This window comes from Rattus rattus, chromosome 5 (assembly GCF_011064425.1).
Source record: "Rattus rattus isolate New Zealand chromosome 5, Rrattus_CSIRO_v1, whole genome shotgun sequence".
Lineage (NCBI taxonomy): Eukaryota > Metazoa > Chordata > Mammalia > Rodentia > Muridae > Rattus > Rattus rattus.
In genome coordinates, this window is record NC_046158.1 from 37,694,018 (window position 1) to 37,713,943 (window position 19,926).

Below are 19,926 nucleotides of genomic sequence, written 5' to 3' on the forward strand. Positions count from 1 at the left end.
TGAAGACAGCTACAGTGTACTCATATACATTAAATAAATAAATCTTTAAAAGAAAAAAAAAAAAAAAAAAAAAAAAGAATGGGGACTCGCCCAAATAATCTACAACTGAGAAAGACAGGAAAAGACAAATAGACCAATAATCCTGGTGAGCACTCACACAGTCTGCCTAATAGAAGTCCAACAATGCTTTAAGAAAACAATACAGCTTAATTAATTGGAATTTGATCCCTGAAGGCTACAAGGGTTTATCATATAAAAAATTAGTCAATTACTTCACCTTATTAGCAAGATAAAAATCAAAGGCTGTGTCAGCATTTCAATAAATGCAACCATGTGACAAAATCAATACTAAATTAAATAAAACCTCAAAAGTCAATGATGTCTGTTATTATCAGTTCTATTCAATGTTGTACCAAACAGCAAAAGCCCATGAAGCAAAGCAAAGTAACATTACACAGGCTGGAAAGAAAGACAGTCCCTGCATGAATCCAGTGTATTAAGAGAAGATATGAGGGCTGGAGGGATGGCTCAGTGGTTAAGAACACTGACTGCTCTTCCAGAGGTCTTGAGTTCAAATCCCAGCAACCACATGGTGGCTCACGACCATCTGTAATGAGATCTAATGCCCTCTTCTGGTGTGTCTGAAGACAGTGACAGTGTTCTCATATACATTAAATAAATAAATCAAGTGACCCACCCTGACATTATAACATACATGTAACTTTATATGGACTGGGCATCTATATCTTTATATATTTAAAAGTATATATATAATAATTAAAGAAATAGAGATCATATATTTGAGTCTGAGCAAGGTGTCAGGTGACACATGGCTAGAAGGAAGAAAGGGAAGACAATGTAATTAAATCTAATTTCAAAAGACTAAAGAATTAAAAACCAAAACCAAAGCCAGATGGAGGTTACAATACACCAACTGTAATGGCACACTAACCACCCTGTGGTGTCAACTCTTACATGGTGCTTGTAGAGGATACAATGTCACAGCCACTTTAGAAGGACGCTTGCCAAATTCTAAAGTAAGCATATACTTAGAATATTCTCTGGGGTTGGGGATTTAGCTCAGCGGTAGAGCGCTTGCCTAGGAAGCGCAAGGCCCAGGGTTCGGTCCCCAGCTCCGAAAAAAAAAAAAAAAAAAAAAAAAAAAAAAGAATATTCTCTAGCCATCCCAAGCCTAGGTATTTACCCAAGAGAAATAAAAACATGTGTAAACACAAGGCTTATAACTGGAACACTTGTGATTGCCTCAAGCCAAAACACTACCACGCCTGTCATCGGTGAATGATTCACACGTTCTGGCATGGTCATAAAACAGAGTAGTACCAGTAAGATAAAAGAATGAGCTGCTATATAAATAATCATATAAATGTTTAAAAAGAATTATGAAAGACACAAGCCACAAAAGCATACATGACTCCATTTACATAAAATCCAGGAACAGTAAACAGAGGCAGGAAGCAGGAGGACCCTGCTGAAGGGAGGGTCTAACCTGGGCTGCATGAGAACACACAGTGAGCAAACTAACACAGAGCAAGAATCTATTGTCCTAAACGTCCGAATCATCTCAGAATGCTCTAAAATCCTTGTAGACATTTACAAAAATTAATTCCTTAAAGTTTTGTACAATGTATTTTAGCCATATTAACTTCTCGCCTGCAATTTGTCCTAGATCCACTCAACTCCCTAGCCATCCACATTGTTTTAAAAAACAATTGTAAACAAATATTTGAGGTTATTACTGGGGGTAAACTATACTTAAGAAAGCAACAAATGTGAGAGGTTTTGTTTAACTGCCCTCATTGCTTGGTGAAGGGGTAAACTGCACGTGACTTAGCAAGGAGGTGGAGACAGTCAGAACTGCAAAGCACAGGAGAGAGGTCTTGGAGCCACCTACGTAAGTGACAAGAGGGCCAGAAAGAAGATACCATCTGGAGCTTTATTTTGAAAGACTGAGAACCACGGGGATTAATATGAGGGTGTGGAGGAAAAAAATCATGGTTGAAGCCACTGGACTTCCAGAAGAGTGGCTCTACTATGTAAATGAATGGGGAAGACCGTGAGAGAAACTGGTTTGGTAGAAAATGAAAACTTTTAGTTTGGATTTGTTACGGTTGAGATGTATATAAAACATTTATAAAAATGTACAATTAGGATCTGGGAACGTTCAGACAGTTTTTATTCAGGTTCATTTAAACAAAGAGCCTAGAGATAAAAGACCTCAGACCCAAGACCTAGGAAAATTCAGTAAGGAAACTAAACCCAAATCAAAGGAAAACAAACAGATGCGTAAAAACTGAAGAAGCTAGAGAAATAGTAAAAGCTAAGAGTGGTATGACAGAGACTGTGAGGCAAGCAAAGGCTGGTCAGTGGTCAGCTGCTAGGAAAGCGAGGAAGGACGCTGAGCTGGGAGCGGACATCATGGAAGGTGAGGAGACGGAGAATGCATGGCGGCGTCTCTCTGAGAAAGTTTAGCAGAAAACAGAGTAGGAGCCAAGTAGTATTCGGACAAAGAAGGGTAGGGACCACACTGGCTATCACGTAGGTGATGTGGGAGCCCTTCGCACTCACAGACATGATCAGTGATGGTACTGCAGGGAAAGGATGAGATCTGGAAAAGCCTTTAGTACCCTCTGTACAGGAAACCGCAGCACGTGCCTCCTAGAAGGCTGAAAAGCTGTCTTTGAGTTTGGCACTTATCACACTTTATTTTCTTACACAACTAGTACAAGGGAAACTTCTGAGTAAGTGCACGTAAGTATGCTTCTCTTCCCTGTCTTCTCACTCCCTCCTGCCCCTTGTCCTTCTCACTGCTCTTTCCATTTCAGCAGCGGAGTCTTCCGTTTCCTAGGTGTGCACTCCACCCATGAGGTACATGACTGCCCCTTAACTCTGCCAAGTTGTCTGGGCCATCTTCCTAGAGCTTACTATGCACTATGGGCAAGCCTCCTCTTTGCAGCCTTTCTGACTCAAACTCCAGGCCCAAGCAATTATCTGTTTGTTTAGGAAAGGGCTGGAGGGACAGTGAGACTCTACTAGATCGCAGATAAGGTGGGACACTCCTGAAGCCAGCGGTTGTGAAGTGGCTCGAATTGAATCAGAGGTAAGCTCCGTAACAAGTCAATTAGGCAGCAACATCCTGAAGTCAGTCATGGGAGCCAGGAGCCAATTATTCAATAGTTTTCACAGTACCTGATTGGTTTGATTAAATCTCAGACTACTTCAATATTCTTGGTGATTTGTGCTTTCTTTATCCGACATGACATATATTATAATCAAAGCTCAACAGGTGAGAAGTCTTAAAACCCTAAGCCTGAGTTCGGTCTGTCTCACTCGCCTGATATCTAACAATTACATACGCTTCTAAGTAGTAGAAATGAATAGGTTAGTGTTCCCTCCAAATTCATGTCAGAACCACAGTGAGACTTTCAGACTATGGTGAGGTAGGGACTTGGGAACTAGGCTGGGAGAGCTGTACCCTACTAGTGCTCTTTAAGAAAAGGGTGAAAGAACTATGTTCTGCAGCTATTGTCCCCCAACTCCTACCCTCACAGGACTCAAGAAACAAAGGGAATTAACGGGGTTCAGCGTTCTCCTGAGACTTAAAGGATTTATAAAACTCCTCCAGAAGATAGTAAGAGCAGCGATGATTGGGAGAACGGAATCTCCAGCACTCAGAGCTGCCAACAAGTTGTTCATAAAGAAGGATGTGAGGGTTGGGGATTTAGCTCAGGGGTAGAGCACTTGCCTAGCAAGCGCAAGGCCCTGGGTTCGGTCCCCAGCTCCGAAAAAAAAAAAAAAAAAAAAAAAAAAAAAAAAGAAGGATGCGGCTTTCAAGAATTACCACCATGCTATGCGGGGCTTTGATGGCGCAGGAGCTACTGAGTCAGCCATGTTCCTATGACAACACTTCACCCACACTCCTACAGGCAACCCAAACAGGTTCCATCGGCTACCGTTGGGTGGATCTGCTTCTTCGGTCTGCTGCTACTCCCCTATCTGGGGTGACAAGACGTTTGCTTACTGCTCACACACTTCCACATTCTTACTTTTCTTGAGGGCCTGAGCCTTATTTCACTGGAAAATCTATACAACAAACTGTCTTGCTTTTGATTTTTTTCTACCAAGAACATGCAATCTTTAAGAAAAAAGCTTTCAATGTTGTAGGTGTGATACAATTTGTCCCCTAAAATTCCATGTGCTGAAATTCAGCCTCAATAAGTTAAAAGGAGGTGCATTTTTTTTAAAGATTTGTTTATTATATATAAGAGCACTGTCGCTGTCTTCAGACACAGCAGAAGAGGGCATCAGATCCCATTACAGATGGTTGTGAGCCACCATGTGGTTGCTGGGATTTGAACTCAGGACCTCTGGAAGAACAGTCAGTGCTCTTAACCACTGAGCCATCTCTCCAGCCCAAAAAGAGGTGCATCTTTAAGATGTAGGGACTAATGGAGACTATTAGGCCACCATCAGAAGTGATTAATTACTTCTCCAAAACGGGTTAGATTTTGTGGAAAGTAGACTGTTATAAAGAACTGCCACACTTTGTGTCTGGCTGCGTCTCCAGATGACTATTTCCCTGTCTACTTCCCTGATGTGTTTGTTGTAAGTCAGGGAGCATTCACTGGACAGTACCGTAATGTTTAGAATTTTTATCATCAGAATGAAATGCCATGTAAGTCTCCTTTCATAGAAAATACTTAATAAAATATTGAGCCAGTATTGTGTAATAGTAACACCAAACAGACAGAAGACACTTACCAGACACTGAGTCAGGTGAAACCTTGATCTTGGACTTCCCAGCTTCAAGAACTGTAAACACAAATTATTAATACTGAATCTGGCTTCATCCAAGTTGGAAGTTTTATTATCAAAAGATAATGTATAGTGAACAAATACATATACATATCAGATGGTGAAAAGGTGTCTCCACACATGTAATTGAAAGGCATTTCATATCTAAAATAATTCACAAGTACTCAAGAAAAAATTTGACTCATTAGAAATATGATCCCAAAGTCCTGAGCAGGCATTAAAAATAGAAACCCAGAAGCTAAAAGTCTTACAAGAAGCTGAAAAGGCACCTCAATCGAGCACTGCTGCGCTGAGCAAAAATACCTCTGCCTCTGACAATGGCAGGTGCCGGGCACAGGACTGCAACACAGCTGTCAGGAAAAGTGATGCTGTGGGTGTTAGAATATGCTCGGATGTATCAGTCTCTATACACAGTGATGTCCTTAACAGCATTGTTTATAATGGACAAAACCTGGATATTAAAATGCTCTACCAGTAACAACACAGAATATAAACATACAGACTACTGGCATAGAACACATATAACCTAGTCCTGTGTCTTTACAAATAACATCTCCCATCTCCTCTTCACATCTCTCATTACATCACCCTTCAGTAAACACGCCAAGACATGCAGTCTTTCTAGCCCAGATGATCTGTTACCTGCTGCATGGAGCCTTGTTTCCTGTCCCATTTCCAGTACTCCTCAACCTGGGCCCTCATCGTTTTACATTTGAATAAAGTGTCTAACTATAAATGTTAATATAAATGTAAGGCCCTCTTCACCTCTGGTTGCATTCTTCTTACAAACTGTCACACCCTTCCAGAAGTGTCACCTGAGAGCACTGTCACTATACCAAACCATTCTTACTGGATGAAGGATAAGAAAAAATCATGGCTACAATTTACTAGACGTCAACTATTACTTCATTTATCATAATACTTAAACCAGCTGTTACTCCTGTCTTACAAATGAGACAAGTGAACCTTACGAAAGGTAATTCACAAGCTAATACGTGGACAAACCAAGGTTTGATCTCTCAGTCGTTGACTGCAAAGTCCTGGCGTTAATCATTACATCATCCTCATAAGTTCTTGTACATGCATATTAGGTTCTAAGTGTTCTGTCATGGCCTACTCCCAGCATGGCCTCCTTCTTGTCTCTCCTCTATAAAGCTACAGCACATATGACCAAGGCAGCTTTCCTTCCTTTCTTCCTAACAGAACCCCCATTTTATTAAGGGCCATAATATGGTCTGTTTAAACCACACTTCCTGCCCTGCCTTCAGCCCACGCTATCACTCACACAATTCTGAAGAGATTAGGTGAAAAATTTCTAGGAGGGGCTTCTGGGGAACGTGTTCATTCTCTTGGCATGCAAGCCTGCCTTACCTCACTCCCCTGGCCTCATCTGAAGAGCTGTTCTATCTACATAGAACATCCCTCATGAAGCTGTGAGGTACATATGTGAGAATAACAACCTCACACTTCCTGAGGCAGATTTAAAATCAGCAGCCTCAGGATCTGAGGAACTCCCACTGCCTATCTATGCATCATGTGTTTCCCATGCTTTCCCATCATAGTTAAACATTCCTACTATACATATATGTACATGTTATATGTGTATGCATATGTGTGTGTATGTATGTATGTATGTATGTATGTATGTATGTATGTATGTATGTATGTATGTATATAAAAACACAGAACAGAAGTCCTGTATATCCTTAAAGAGGACACCGATTTGACTTCCAATGAAAGCGGTTTTCTCAAGCATGGTACTCCTGAGCTGCCTCGCAACTGCATTCTATCATCATTGGATCCACAGTGCTGATGTGGACTTAAGACAGAGGGAAGCCATGCCACAACATACTCTTGTCATTTATTGTGCCTCTGATCCAAGAGTCTCACCTGCTCTGCCAGGACCCATAATAGGGACAGCCTAAGTTATGAGTGAGCATACTTTCACAGCTAGGCAAGGAACTGATTCAACAGAAAACAGTTGTTAGTTTAAGGTTGGGGGTTAGGGGTTAGGGGTTAGGGTTGGGGTTGGGGTTGGGGTTGGGGTTGGGGTTGGGGTTGGGGTTGGGGTTGGGGTTAGGGTTAGGGTTAGGGTTAGGGTTAGGGGTTAGGATTAGGGTTAGGGTTAGGGTTTGATGTATATTCTTTAGAGCATAACGGATCGCTTCTCGGCCTTTTGGCTAAGATCAAGTGTAGAGCATAACGGAATTTGTATAAGCACTGTCAGTGACTAAGGTGACAAAGAAGTAAACTTTAGGAGAATGTTTGAAACAGTAGAATGCTGTCAAGGATCCCATGAAAGAATTCTTGAGGTTTTGCTATTTTAAGGATGAAAGTTCTGTTTTATTGTTCTCTACAGATCAAAAACATTGAGATCAAGCTGTTTTAAGATACAGGGTGAAACCCCTTGTCACTCCATGATTTTATTTTTAAATAAAAAGAATTATTAGATAACACATGGGCCAAAGCAATGAATCAAGTAAGACAAGAAAACAAACTAGACTGAATTATGTAGAACGGGGTCTTCTAAAGCACCTTTGGGTTGGAAGACAACAAACAGTTGGTCTGTCCACACTCGTGTGTACCTTTATTATGCCCCGTTAGAGCTGAACCAAAGGCTTTAACACGGAGATATGGATAGCCCTCAGCCCAAACCACTTCACTTTAAATAGGAAGTACAGTATAAAAACGTTCAAAGCGAAGAAGTATCAGCACCCAGGGCGTCTCTCCCCTCCCTCTTCCATGGTCATGTGACCTGTACATTACAAACACATTCACAAACACAGTTATCATGAAACTAAGACTAAACTCTTCAGGGAAGTCAGGGGACAGGAGTGACCAGGGCTTTCCCAGAGTAAAATCTAGATGACGCAGAAAGCCACACATTCTCCCCAGCAATTACACAACAGGTCAGGAGGACGAATGCTACTCAGAACTCGTGTTGTATGTAAGTACAGAACCCTGAAAGAACAGGTCCCTGAGTCTGAGTTTAAACCACTCACCACATGGGCTGGCCGCAGAGCCAAGTGAAGCAGCTCCCGTGGGAAGGCTGCTCTTAGAAACGGCTGAAGCCACGGAAGGAGCCGACGACGATGTTGTGGTGGAAGAGGCTGGTGAGGACGGCAACCGTTCTCCAGACTCCATCTCTGTGACAGAGGAAAATGCCGTATTAGGAGGACACTCAAAAGAATTACACATGTTTATACATTTTGCTTATTTTTTAAAAGTCTGGTATCAATTTAGAAGAAGTTAAAGGTGAAATATGAACAAAATACTCCCATGGCTTGAAATTCTCCTGCCCAAACTCATGCTCAGGCTTAAGTCTGAGGTGTGGGTAGGAGGTGGGGCCTGGAAGACTCCAAGTCTTTGATGCCTTTGTCTGGAGCAGGGCAGGAATGAGCAAATTCTCATTCTTATAAAAATGCACTCCCCACACTGGGAGGCCACCTCACATGCTGAGCTGCTCAGACTTTCTATTTCTTAGGCTTCAGAACTCTCAACTTTATAAATCATTCAGTCCTGGATGTTGTAGCAATAGACCGTGAACTAAGATGAACACTTATGAACCAGGTTTAATTTTGTTTTTGAGACAGGGCGGTGCTCAAGCTGGTTTTGAACTCTCCTCCCCACCCCAGTCTCATAACTGGGGTGACAGGCATGTGTCCCTGCAACTCAGCTTGAAGCAAACTGAATTCTACGTGCACTATATCCTTTAATGAATCGCATGGTTTGTGCATCTAAAAAATGCCCTAATTTTATGCAAGTGTGTGAAGTCATCAACTTGGGGAAAATTAATACTCTTACTCTTCTCAAGGTTCTTCGTCATCCACCAGCAAGTGATCTGTATTCCTGTGAAGCAGTGGTTTGAAACCTCTGGGTTGTGACCCCCTTTTTTTGGGGGGGGTTGCATATCAGATATTTACATTATAACTCATAACAGTAGCACAATTACAGTTATGAAGTAGCAGTGATATAACTGTATGACTGGGGTGTTGCCACAGCATAAGGAACTAACTGTATTAGAGGTCACAAGGCTGGGAAAACTGAGTTGGTAAAGGAAGAAGGCATTACAAGCTGAGTGTGGATGTGTGTGCTTATCAACTCAAACACGGGAGATTGAGATGGGATTCACTAGCTAAAGGCTAGTGAATAACACTAGGAAATCCCTTTTAACGAGAGATGAAGAAGGGCAGTAGGGGAAGAAAACAGGAGGGGAGCTGAGATGGGGAGAAAAGAAAGAAAATGTCAATCTGAGCAAATGGTGTCCGCATCTAACTCCAGACACAAGTATCCTTGCATGGCTTGGGTGACCAGGATGACTCAGGAACTTGAGAGAGAGAGAGAAAGGGGGGGGGGGCATCCCCCGACCGACCAGCCCTCTTTATAGTTTTATTAGAGCCAAGTTTCCACTATGGTTCAATAGCCTTAAGTATGAACTGTTTGTTTATAATGACCAATCACTTCTAAGCATCCTTATTAATGCAATTTGTTGCTGTATGTTAAATCTAACATAGATTACAATTTCATTGAAATGGTGATATTCAAACATGAGAACCTAACAGACCATGATCACTTTAGTGATATCCCAACTAAGTATAGAAATCACAATGTTTACGAATAAAGCTACAGGAAGAAAAAAATAGTGCTCATCTATTAGTGGATTTACAATTCATCATAAGCAAACTCTCACCAATAACTTGTTACAAAAAGGTGTCAGTATTATTTATATGCTGTCATCAATTCACATAGACACATATTTTCTTGAAAAAGTTGTTCAATTACATCTTGAAATTTAGAGTACTTAAAGACAAGGTTAATGTTGAAGTATCAAATGAATTCATAAGTACATACATTTTTCTTGATAGAAGGAATCACACAAAGGAAGGGTAATCTTGTGGCACTCTTAAGCATTTTGAGTGAGACCACTTCAAAAAGCTTCTTATGCAATTCAACAGCCACTCGTAAAATCCCAGTACTGCCTGCCATCCATCACTGCCTTAGATGCAAGCACTATGTATGTATCTCATGTTCTTACAGAATCTTTCTCTTTATCAGTATTTGTCCAGGGAAAAGACAGAGGTGCTACTGATGGCTAAATCGAGTCATGTCTAAGGGCTGGTTTGGGTCAGATACAGAAACAAATGGCTTCTCAGACATATGGCTAACACCTTCAGAAATTATTTTTCATTAATTCTACTTTTTTTAATAATTTATTTTATTTTATGTGTTGACTCCAATATATAATATATAACTACCTGTTTCTTTTACCTTCATAGATCCACTAACCACAGAGTGGTATAAGTTTATAATTTCCTAAAAGTTGTAAAAATGCTTTCATTCAAGTATTTCTTCTACAGCCAACAAGGTGGCTCGGCAGGTAAAGGCGTTTGCTACACGATCCCTGGTACCCACGTAAGGAGGAAGAGAACTGACTCCAGAACACTGCCTCTGACTTCCATTTTATGCTGTGGTATACACACACAACAACTATAAAATTTTAAAACCATTTAGTCCATCAAAAAGTTGAATATATAAAACTCCAAGATTCAGGTAACAGACAGAAATAATAGCCAAACAGCAAACAAAAATGTTTCTATTAACAGACTGTGGGAAGTATGTGGCATCAAAATCTTACCAGATAGGACACACCATTACTCTGTGGATATAATATATACGTGGGCAAATAATTTTATTAAGAAACATTTACATGCTTTAATCCCAGCACTGGAGAAGCATAGTCAATTGGATCTGAGTTTGAGGCCACCCTGGTCTACAGAGTGAGTTCATGGGACAGCGAAGATCACAGAGTCAAATAAAATGAAAATAGAAAGAAAGAGAGAGAGAGAGAGAGAGAGAGAGAAGAGAGAGAGAAGAGAGAGAGAGAGAAAGTGAACAAACGAAAGGAAGGAAAATTTTATTGTATTTTCAAACTGTTATTTCAAGCAAGTAGACGGTCTGCTATGATTTCGAGTACAGATATACAGAACTCTTTCCTTGTCAACTCACACTGAGCTACAACCATGAGCAGCCGCCTGTTTACATCATGAACAGAAGTCGATGATGAGGCTGTGCTCAGTCTGCTCTCCTACTCAGTGTTGGATTCCCTAAAGGCTGCTTCTGCGCCTGAACTGAAGTAAGTTACCTCTCAAGTCCCAGTAAGTACACACTTGGTAGTTAAGAGATGGCCCTCTCCTAACCAACAAAACTCCCAAGCCGCCCGTGTTGCCCACACCTACTGCACAGCAATCAGGAGGCTCGGGAAGATAGTCCCAAATCTGAGGCTAGCTTGAGCCGCAGAGAAACTTTCAGGTCAGCTTGGGCTTTAGAGTAAGAGTCTCCCTCCCTCCCTCTCTCTCTCTCTCTCTCTCTCTCTCTCTCTCTCTCTCTCTCTCTCTCTCTCTCTGTGTGTGTGTGTGTGTTTCACACACATGTATGTTATATGTATGTGCTGGATCTGTGTCTTCACGGGCGTACTTGAGCACAAGAGCATCTGTGGATGTCAATGTTAACCTAGTAACCTGAACTTGGAGCTGAGAAAATTGGCTAGACTGGCTGGCCAGTGAGCTCTCAGGATCTTTGTCCCCTCGGCCCAGCCACACTCTGGAGTAACAGACACATGTTGCTAGGACCAGCATTTAGGTGGATGCTGGCACCAAGCGCAAGTCCTCAAATGTGCATGGCAAGTACTCTGCCAGGGGAGCCTTCTCCATGGCCCAAACGCACACCACGCTGAACTACATGTGAATTTCTGATAAATCTTTTAAAAATTTACTCAAGACCTCAAGAGATCTGAAAATGAGAAAATAATCCAAAAGCAAATGACTGGCTTTTATATTTATTACTCAGTAAATAATCTATTCCAAGAGTATCCTTTTCTATCCAAAAGATTAAGCACTCCTTTGAAAGAAAATATTTGTAGGGAAGAGGTTATCCTAGACAAATAGATACATGAGAATAATAACCATGGATTAGACAATGTCTGTAGATCAACTAAAGTACAGGTATAATCTATGGGTTTAAGCTCAGAGATTTCTAGCAAAGATACAAAGACTTGAAAGATAAAGACAATGTTTGGTTAACTAATATAAACTCGAGAAACTCCAAAGGACAAACAAAAGACTATAGACTTAGAAAGACAATTAACATTTTAACAGAAATGGTGATGTTGTTTTAGGAAATAGCAGCAGCCTAGGTACACAGCAAATACAGACATAACTGACGGACGCTGTTCAACCCTACATAAAACATGTACACAGTTTACAAGATGAGCTAAATAAACATTCCACTCCTCTCAGGGAACAGGAAGGAACTGGAAAATATACATCCTTTCTAAATAGCAAATGGTTAAAAACAATGAGCAGCATATTTAAAAATTTGACTTTGTTCTGGCCACCCCATATCAGGTTTGCCTTTAGACTATTACAACTTCTCTACTCAAGTCTTCACAGGCATTTATACTAGAAACATACTTAAAGAGATGGATAGAAATGATGTTCATTAGCGCTTTACAATTGCAAAAGAGTAAACAAAATATGTCCATCAATAAGAACTATCCAAGTTTGAACTAATTACACCTTTTTTTTAAAAGAAAGAGGTGGATCTGTATTAGCTAATGTGTTAAGGACGCAGTCTAGTCAGCAAGATCTCCTTTGTGCTCAGGATAATGGGATGGAGCTAGAGTCTAATGCATGCGTGTTGGCAGAATGTTTCTAGAAAAAACTGAGAAACTGCGAACTATAGGTAAAGGACCAGAGACTTGTATCCAGGCTGAGGGAATTAGCTTTCACTGTACATATTTTTATGTCTTTTAGTCCTTTACCATGTTCTTGCATTGATGATAGTTAAATAAGTGAAAGGAGAACGGTTTGTTGTTGCTGGAAATTACTCTTCCAAATAGTGCATGGGAGATGCAGTCTAGTGCACTGGGGGGTGGGGTTCACAGTAACTACTGAAATGAAAGTCAAGCAACATCTGATCAAACGAACCTGTGGCTCTGCCTAAAAGAGTCTACAATTCAACCAGGAAAAGATCTGCTGGTACAAGATGGCACAAATGTGAATGGAGGGGGTGGGGGTGGGGCCCAAGGAGGTCCTCATGCCTAGTAGGCCAGCACCCTACCTCAAACCCTCATTTCTAGTCCTAAAATGAAAACCGTGTGGTTCTACTGTTTACTCTTTAAAATTTCCAATTATACTTTTCTTTATACATTTGAAAAGAATTAAATGAACTCACCGTTTTTAGGTGAGAGTTTGTTGAAGTAAATAAAATGAACAATTACATAAAGCTTAAGGCACAACAATTCAACAATGAAATAAGTTGGTATAAATAGAACTCAAAATATAACAAATACAAGACTAGAAACATCCTCAAAGAGAAATAAAAAGATCACAAATGTACATATATTTACAGTGACATGTGTGTGGTGGTCGAAGACCTTAAACACAACCTCACTATGGAAAGCCACTGCCTGCTGCTGAATGTTTTTATACCAGGCTCTATGCTAACTAATTTCATTATTTTAATTAAGGCAAATAAAATCCAAGTGTAACTGTTAATGTCTACAGTAGGCATAGAAAGGTTAAGTAGCCTGTCATAAACAAAACGTCTTAAGTGCTTGCCTATGACTGATGTGACTCACGCTTAACAGTATCTGAATTTAGCTCAGGTTTGGGCTACACAGCAAAGCTGTTTGTGTTAACAACATAGAGGGGAGGGGCAGCTACGGAGCTCGGTGTGCAGAGCTGCTGACAAGCAGTGTGCAACGCCTCTGTTGGTAGTGCCAGCAACTTTTTCACAGGAAACCATTTGATCTCATCTGTGGTAGAACACAATTAGAATGCCACATTCATTCTAGACACTGGTTTTGTTTGCTGATTTGAAGACTATAAAAGGGAAGCAGTCCAGGAAGTCAATTCAATAAAAAAATAATTGGGGAGGGACTGCAGTTCAGTCATAAATCTTAGCCTAGCAAATGAATAACAAGAAAAGTCTAGAGGCAAATAAAAGTCTTGATATAGCCTTTTCTTCTAAAATACTTACAATGGTCCATAGAACCTAACCATTAAAAAAAAGAAGCTGCTGCTTATAGAACATGAAAATATTAGGAAAATTTCAGTGAGTAGGAAACAAAGATAAAAAACTAAAATACTTATGTGCTAATAATCTTATTTTCTAATGATACAAAGTGAAATAGAAAAGGAACATAAATATCATGCAGAATGACCTCCTCGAAAAAGTAGACACATGTTTTGATGTGATGATATATAAAAATATTTACAGTCAAGCACTAGTGGCACACGCCTTTAGTCCCAGCACTAGTGAGTCAGAGACAAGCAGATCTCAGAGTTCAAAGCCAGCCTGGTCTCAGAGTTAGTTCCAGGACAGCCAGGGTTACATAGGGTTTAAAACCATATATATATATATATATATATGTATATATGAATGAGATAATGTATTAAGGAAGCAAGAACTGACTGAAAATACTTAAGTTTAGGAGAGTTCTCCGAAATGGTCACAGTAGTTTCTCAGAGTGATGACATTATGAGTGCATGCCATTTCTTCATATATTCTTATGCTTTCAGTCTATTCTGATTTTATACTTAAAATATTAGTTGTGTTTTACAGACAATAACTGACTATATCTTAAGGGAGAAAAGTAATGTTTTTGTTTGACTGTGCCCTATGATAATGACCAGATGAAAGTGTTCTTACACGGACTTTAGTAGGACAGCTTAACCACACGCCCGACGGTAGGTACCTCCTGGGTGGCCCGTGGTTACCATTCAGTGCACTCTCTCCCAGTAGTTCAAAGTCATCAGCTCTAGAGCTTTCATTTCAATCCCTATTAACAATGAGAAATGCAAAGTACCAAGGACATTAAACAATTTTCCACTAAAGGACCAGATGTATTTTGAAAAGCAGTCCATTAATGTTGTTGGCCAGCAATATCATTGTTTAATAATCAATAGCATAGTTCAGAGCCAATTTCCTCCCAGCTTTCGTCTAAGCTTTCCTCTGGTAATGAATGAATATCTTGCCCTACCACAGCATCTGTCTGTCTGTCTGCCTGTTTTTCTAGACAGAGTTCTCTGCCAGGGTTAATGGCTATCCTGGAACTAGTTCGACTGCCTTTGCTAGAATTAAAGGCTCACCCCACCACCACACAGCCCTACCGCACATTCTGAATTTTTTATTCTCACATAAGTTATTGAGAACAAATTAAAAATGGCACAGATAAGAGACACAAACATATTTGCATATACATGTAACTTATGTACAGAGAGAGAGAGAGTGAGAGAGAGAGAGACTCTCACTGAGTTATTCAATAGCATTAAGGAACTTGAAGAGACATCAGTAGATTACGCAATCTAAAGAATGAGAGTAAACGTCTGTCAGCAAAGCCTTGAGGACATATGGGTGACGAGCGCAGGTTCCAACATTCTCAGTGACAGTCTTGGATGGGGAGGATGGAGGACACAGCGCTAATATCTTAAGGTACAGACAGAATGTCTGGATAGTTTACATTTTTGGTTAAACACATAAACCTGAGGATACAAGAAGCTGAGAAAACTCCAAACTGAATAAGCTGAACTCTAGACAGAAATAAGGAATTTTCAATTAAATGTACACCTTTTACCAAGTGGATTCAAGCTGCACCATTCAGGAAAAGCTACTACTTTGGGGAGAGAACCAGAGAAACATGTTTCGTTTTGTTTTGTTTTTTTCCTGGAGAGTAAGGGAGGTGCTTCAATTAAACTATCATTTTCTCCTTGTTTTGCTTTTCACTGCATATCAGAGTATGATTCTTAACTTTTCCTGAAGTTTCACGAATACTAGGGATTAATATATATCGAACCCTTTTTCTTAGTTCTTTTTGTGAACGTTACATTTACTTATAGCCAAGCTCCATAGCTGAAAAAAATGAATGAGAACAGATAAAACTATAAAAATGAAACCCGTAAGGTAATCAAATCCCTCCCTTGTCACACTTTCTAACTGAAGCCTGAGGTAAGCAGATTATTTCGCAGAGGCTTACACTACAGTAGTCCACAAACAGCAGCGGCAGAATCCATCCCCACACTGAAGTCTACTATGACATGGATGCCTCTGACCTAACCATAACCAAATCTTACCAAAACGAATCAAATTCTACCTGTCTATTGCAGTCGTCTGGTGCTGGAGAGAGCCAGCGCCACTGCCAGTATTTGGTTACTCTTCCTGCTTTCATTCTTGCCTGAATGGTCAGCTAAACGCCCCTTTCTCCTCATCAACTAATCTCTGGGAAAGAATCGTTGTGATGGTGCAACCTTACTCCTCCCCATAGTAACAAGGAACCTCAGGCGTCTTAGGCTGGGGCTCTTGTGCTGCTGACCTTGGCAAAGCTGCTGTGCTTTTCCTTCCTTTACCTGTCCACATAGCTGGGCATTGAGCCCAGGGCCCTGTGCATGCTGAACTCACTAAGCTGTGCCCTCAGCCTGTATATTCCCCAACCGCACTAAGACCGTAGCTGGAACCACCTCCCTGCTCAGTCACTCCTTTCCCAGTCCTTAAGTCCTGTTGCACTGGTCTCTCATGTTCCCTACATGCCTTACATACACATGTCAGATTTTCCCTGCCCCTCAAAACTCTGTGTTTATCTGACTACTCAAGAGGAAGGTCCTTGGTACAGTGACAACTGAAAACAGGAAGAAGTCAGTTACCCGGCAGTCACTGCACTGAGCATGCGTAATCTGACTACAATCATGAACTTGGATACACTCTGGACGCTCATGAGGAGAAGCTGAGTTTGTTAGGTGTCTTAGCTAGGGTCTCTATTACTGTAAAACATCATGACTAAAACCAAGTTGGGGAGTAAAGGGTTTATTTTGTCTTACACATCTAGATCACAGTCTATCACTGAGGGAGGTCAGGGCAGGAACTGAAGCAGAGGCCATGGAGGACTGCTGTCTTCTAGCTTTCCCCTCCTCTACTGTTCAGTCTGCTTTCTTATACTATCCAAGACTATCTATCCAGGGGTAGCATGGTAGAATGGTCCACACACATCAACCATCAATCAAACAAAACAGTAGCCAAAAGAACAAGACTCCACAATCTCACCCACGTGTCAATCTAGTAGGCACATTTTCTCAGCTGAAGGCCAATCTGTTGGAGGCATTGTCCTCTAACTGAGGCTTCCTCTTTGCAGATGTCTCTAGTTTGTGTCAAGGTGACGTAAAAAAATAGCTAGTACATGTCTTATATTCTTTGGAACCTGTTACACATAGTGATTGCTTCTTCGGTGTGTGTGTGTTCTATTTATGCATAATAAATTAATATTGTATTTGAGTAGAAAAGAGGAAGTGATCTTATGAGTCTCGAGTTCTGTTTCTTGACCACAGGCCCACTGCTTCAAACTCCTCCCACTGGGCCCCCAACACCATGGACCCTTCTCCTTTCTCTTTTAAGTGACTCAAGTCAAGGTAATTTATTGTAGCAAAAAAATTAAAAGAGCAGCTAAGATATACTGTAACATCTTCTGCTATTGTTATTATCAGGATGTAGAATCCTAACAGGGGAACTGGTATTCTCAAAGTCTGTGTTAGAATGACCACACACTGTACGAGAAAAATGAGTCAATAAAAGTAATTATAGCATTTTTAATAACACTACACAAACACTTTCAGTTCAAACTCATAATACAAACCTCTATTTTATCAATTTTTATATCTACAGTTCTCATTTTTAATCTGCCAAAAATCCTGGTTCACGCACACATCAGTTCTTGATACTTTTAGAAGTGAATCCATCACCACCTGTTAATGTTACAACCAGCCACCAACAGCTTCAGAATAACTACAGATACACTAACACAGTAAACATAGTGCTTTTGCTCCTCAGAATATAATCATTTTTTTTAATGAATGTGAGTACATTGTTGCTCTCTTCAAACACACACGAGGCCATTGCATCCCATTACAGATGGTTGTACGACACCATGGGGTGCTATGAATTGAACTCGGGGCCTCTGAAAGAGTAGTCAGTGCGCTTAACCACCATCTCTCCAGCCCAGAATATATTCTTTTAGGACATAAAATCAAACTATAATGTCGAGAAATTATTTGAAATAATCCTCTCTGTGGCTATACCTTTAACTATATTTAAAAATACATCCTTTTGTTACGATTAACTGAAATATTAAGGATAAAAAAATCAACAGGACAGCAAACACTTAATAACACAAATCAATGTACAAAAATAACATGTAATACAGGAGGTGTGGCTCAGCTGGTAGAATATTTGCCTAGCATACACTGAGTTCTGGATTTGATCCGCTCTAGATATAAACCAGGTATGGCAGCTGATAACCCCTCAGACAGAGGCAGGAGGATCACACCAGAGTTACTTCCAATATACAGTTCAAGGTCAGTCTGGACAACACCACACACAGCCCTCTCAGGAAACAAAACAACACAGCAAAGCCATCAACATGTATAGCTAGATATGGTGGCTCGTACACATGAGCTCAACACTTGGGAAGCTAAGGTTGAAAAATTGCCATAAATCTGAGGTCTACCTGGGCTATGGAGTGACACCAGGCCTCAAGCAACAAAACACATTAAAACAGAACAAAAAGCAATATATAAATATGCTTTATCCAATAGGGCCTTTATTAATCACATGCATAAATTTAAACTGGAGATTAAAATTGAGTAATTATAAGCCACGTCACTAATATTTCAAGTGTTTAATAACTGTGACAACGTCCTCGTTGAAAATACCACTGAACAGTACCCTGGCCGAAATGGCTGCCATTGTGCATCTGCACTGAGAGGCTGTTAATGCTGTCAGAGGATGACTGGCAGCTTGGGGCAGGTGCTGTCTTATTCAAGTCTTCCTGAGAAACGATGAAGGCATGCAATCATGTGAAGCAGCAGTTCCTCCATGACAGAACTGCAGCCATGAACAAATGCATGTTTTCCGAGGTGCATGCATTTGACCATTCTCAAGGAACTTTATCAAGTGAAATTTAACTGACTTATAAAATGTTCATTTAAATAGCCACTCAAAAGTTAATCCCAAGTGATCCTAATTACATATTATATCATTTCTCACACATTTTCATCAAAGCAGCCCTAGTTTTAAAAAAAAATCACAAAAGTTCTGTGCTTTTGCCACACTGTTTAAATCCAGGTATTACTGACAGAAGAGTATAAGATAAAGAAAGCCACTGCTCTCTATTTCCCACTCACTGTGTTGTATGGCCTGCAGCCGCACTGTGTTTAGAGGACAGATGGCAGGCAGAGAGGCAACAGAGAGGAGGAGCGGTACTCACTGGTACTGAGGACACCCATGTCTAGACAATGCAGTCTTTCCACATGAGACCTTACGTCAGAATTCCAGAACACCTTTTTAAAATAATTTCTTTATGTTCGAGATTATAGTATAACTACATCTCTCTCCTTCTATTCCGTCCACACCTCCCATCTATTATCACCCTCACACTCTTTAAATGGCTTCTTTTTAATTGTTGTTACATATACATTTGTGTGCATTCCTAAAATAGAAATACAATCTGCTCATTCCATATCTGTATTATGAAAAATCTTTCCCACTGGTCAAAGCAAACATGTAGAAAACAAACAATGGCTATCAACCCTAGAATTTAAGAAAGATATTTATTGAATAGTCACAGGTAATAATAATGGGTTAAAAATTTCAGGTCATAATTCCTTAAGAGATCATGAAATCTATATAATAAGACCTTTTGAAGCACCAAAATATTCTGAGTCATTGCAAATATGATCTAATGCAGTGGAAAATACTAATCTATCTAGATTCCCAATAATTTGTTATTTCTACAGGAAGGAAAAATCTTTTAACTTTCATATGATCCAATAATGATAAAAAGTTTTCATAAAGCCAGTTTATAACTTCTGTCCACCTCCATTTAGAAAGCAGGAAAAAAAATTACACATTATACTGTTGAAAACAGGGACTAGCATGTAACTCAGTTTCGTGTGTAAAAGACTCCAGCTTTGATTCCCAGAAGTCATTACACCTCTACACTAGTGAAAAAAGAAAAAAACGTAAGTAGGCAAGACTTACAGAAATAAC

The 19,926-nt window shown here is 40.2% G+C and overlaps 1 protein-coding gene across 18 annotated transcripts in view; it reads right to left on the reverse strand.

The window, feature by feature from the left end:
- Positions 1-19,926, reverse strand: part of Baz2b (bromodomain adjacent to zinc finger domain 2B) — a 288,132-nt gene that overhangs the window by 95,360 nt on the left and 172,846 nt on the right. For 17 of the 18 annotated variants that reach the window (XR_004387992.1, XM_032903348.1, XM_032903359.1 and 14 more), the window contains 2 exons: positions 7,836-7,979; positions 4,780-4,830 (listed from right to left, as the gene is read on the reverse strand). Coding sequence is in view for 17 of the 18 variants with exons in the window: in XM_032903348.1 (XP_032759239.1) it covers positions 4,780-4,830; positions 7,836-7,977 (193 nt within the window). In the remaining variant the exon portion in view is untranslated. The remainder of the gene's footprint in view (positions 1-4,779; positions 4,831-7,835; positions 7,980-19,926) is intronic. The other variant, XM_032903362.1, reaches the window with a different exon arrangement.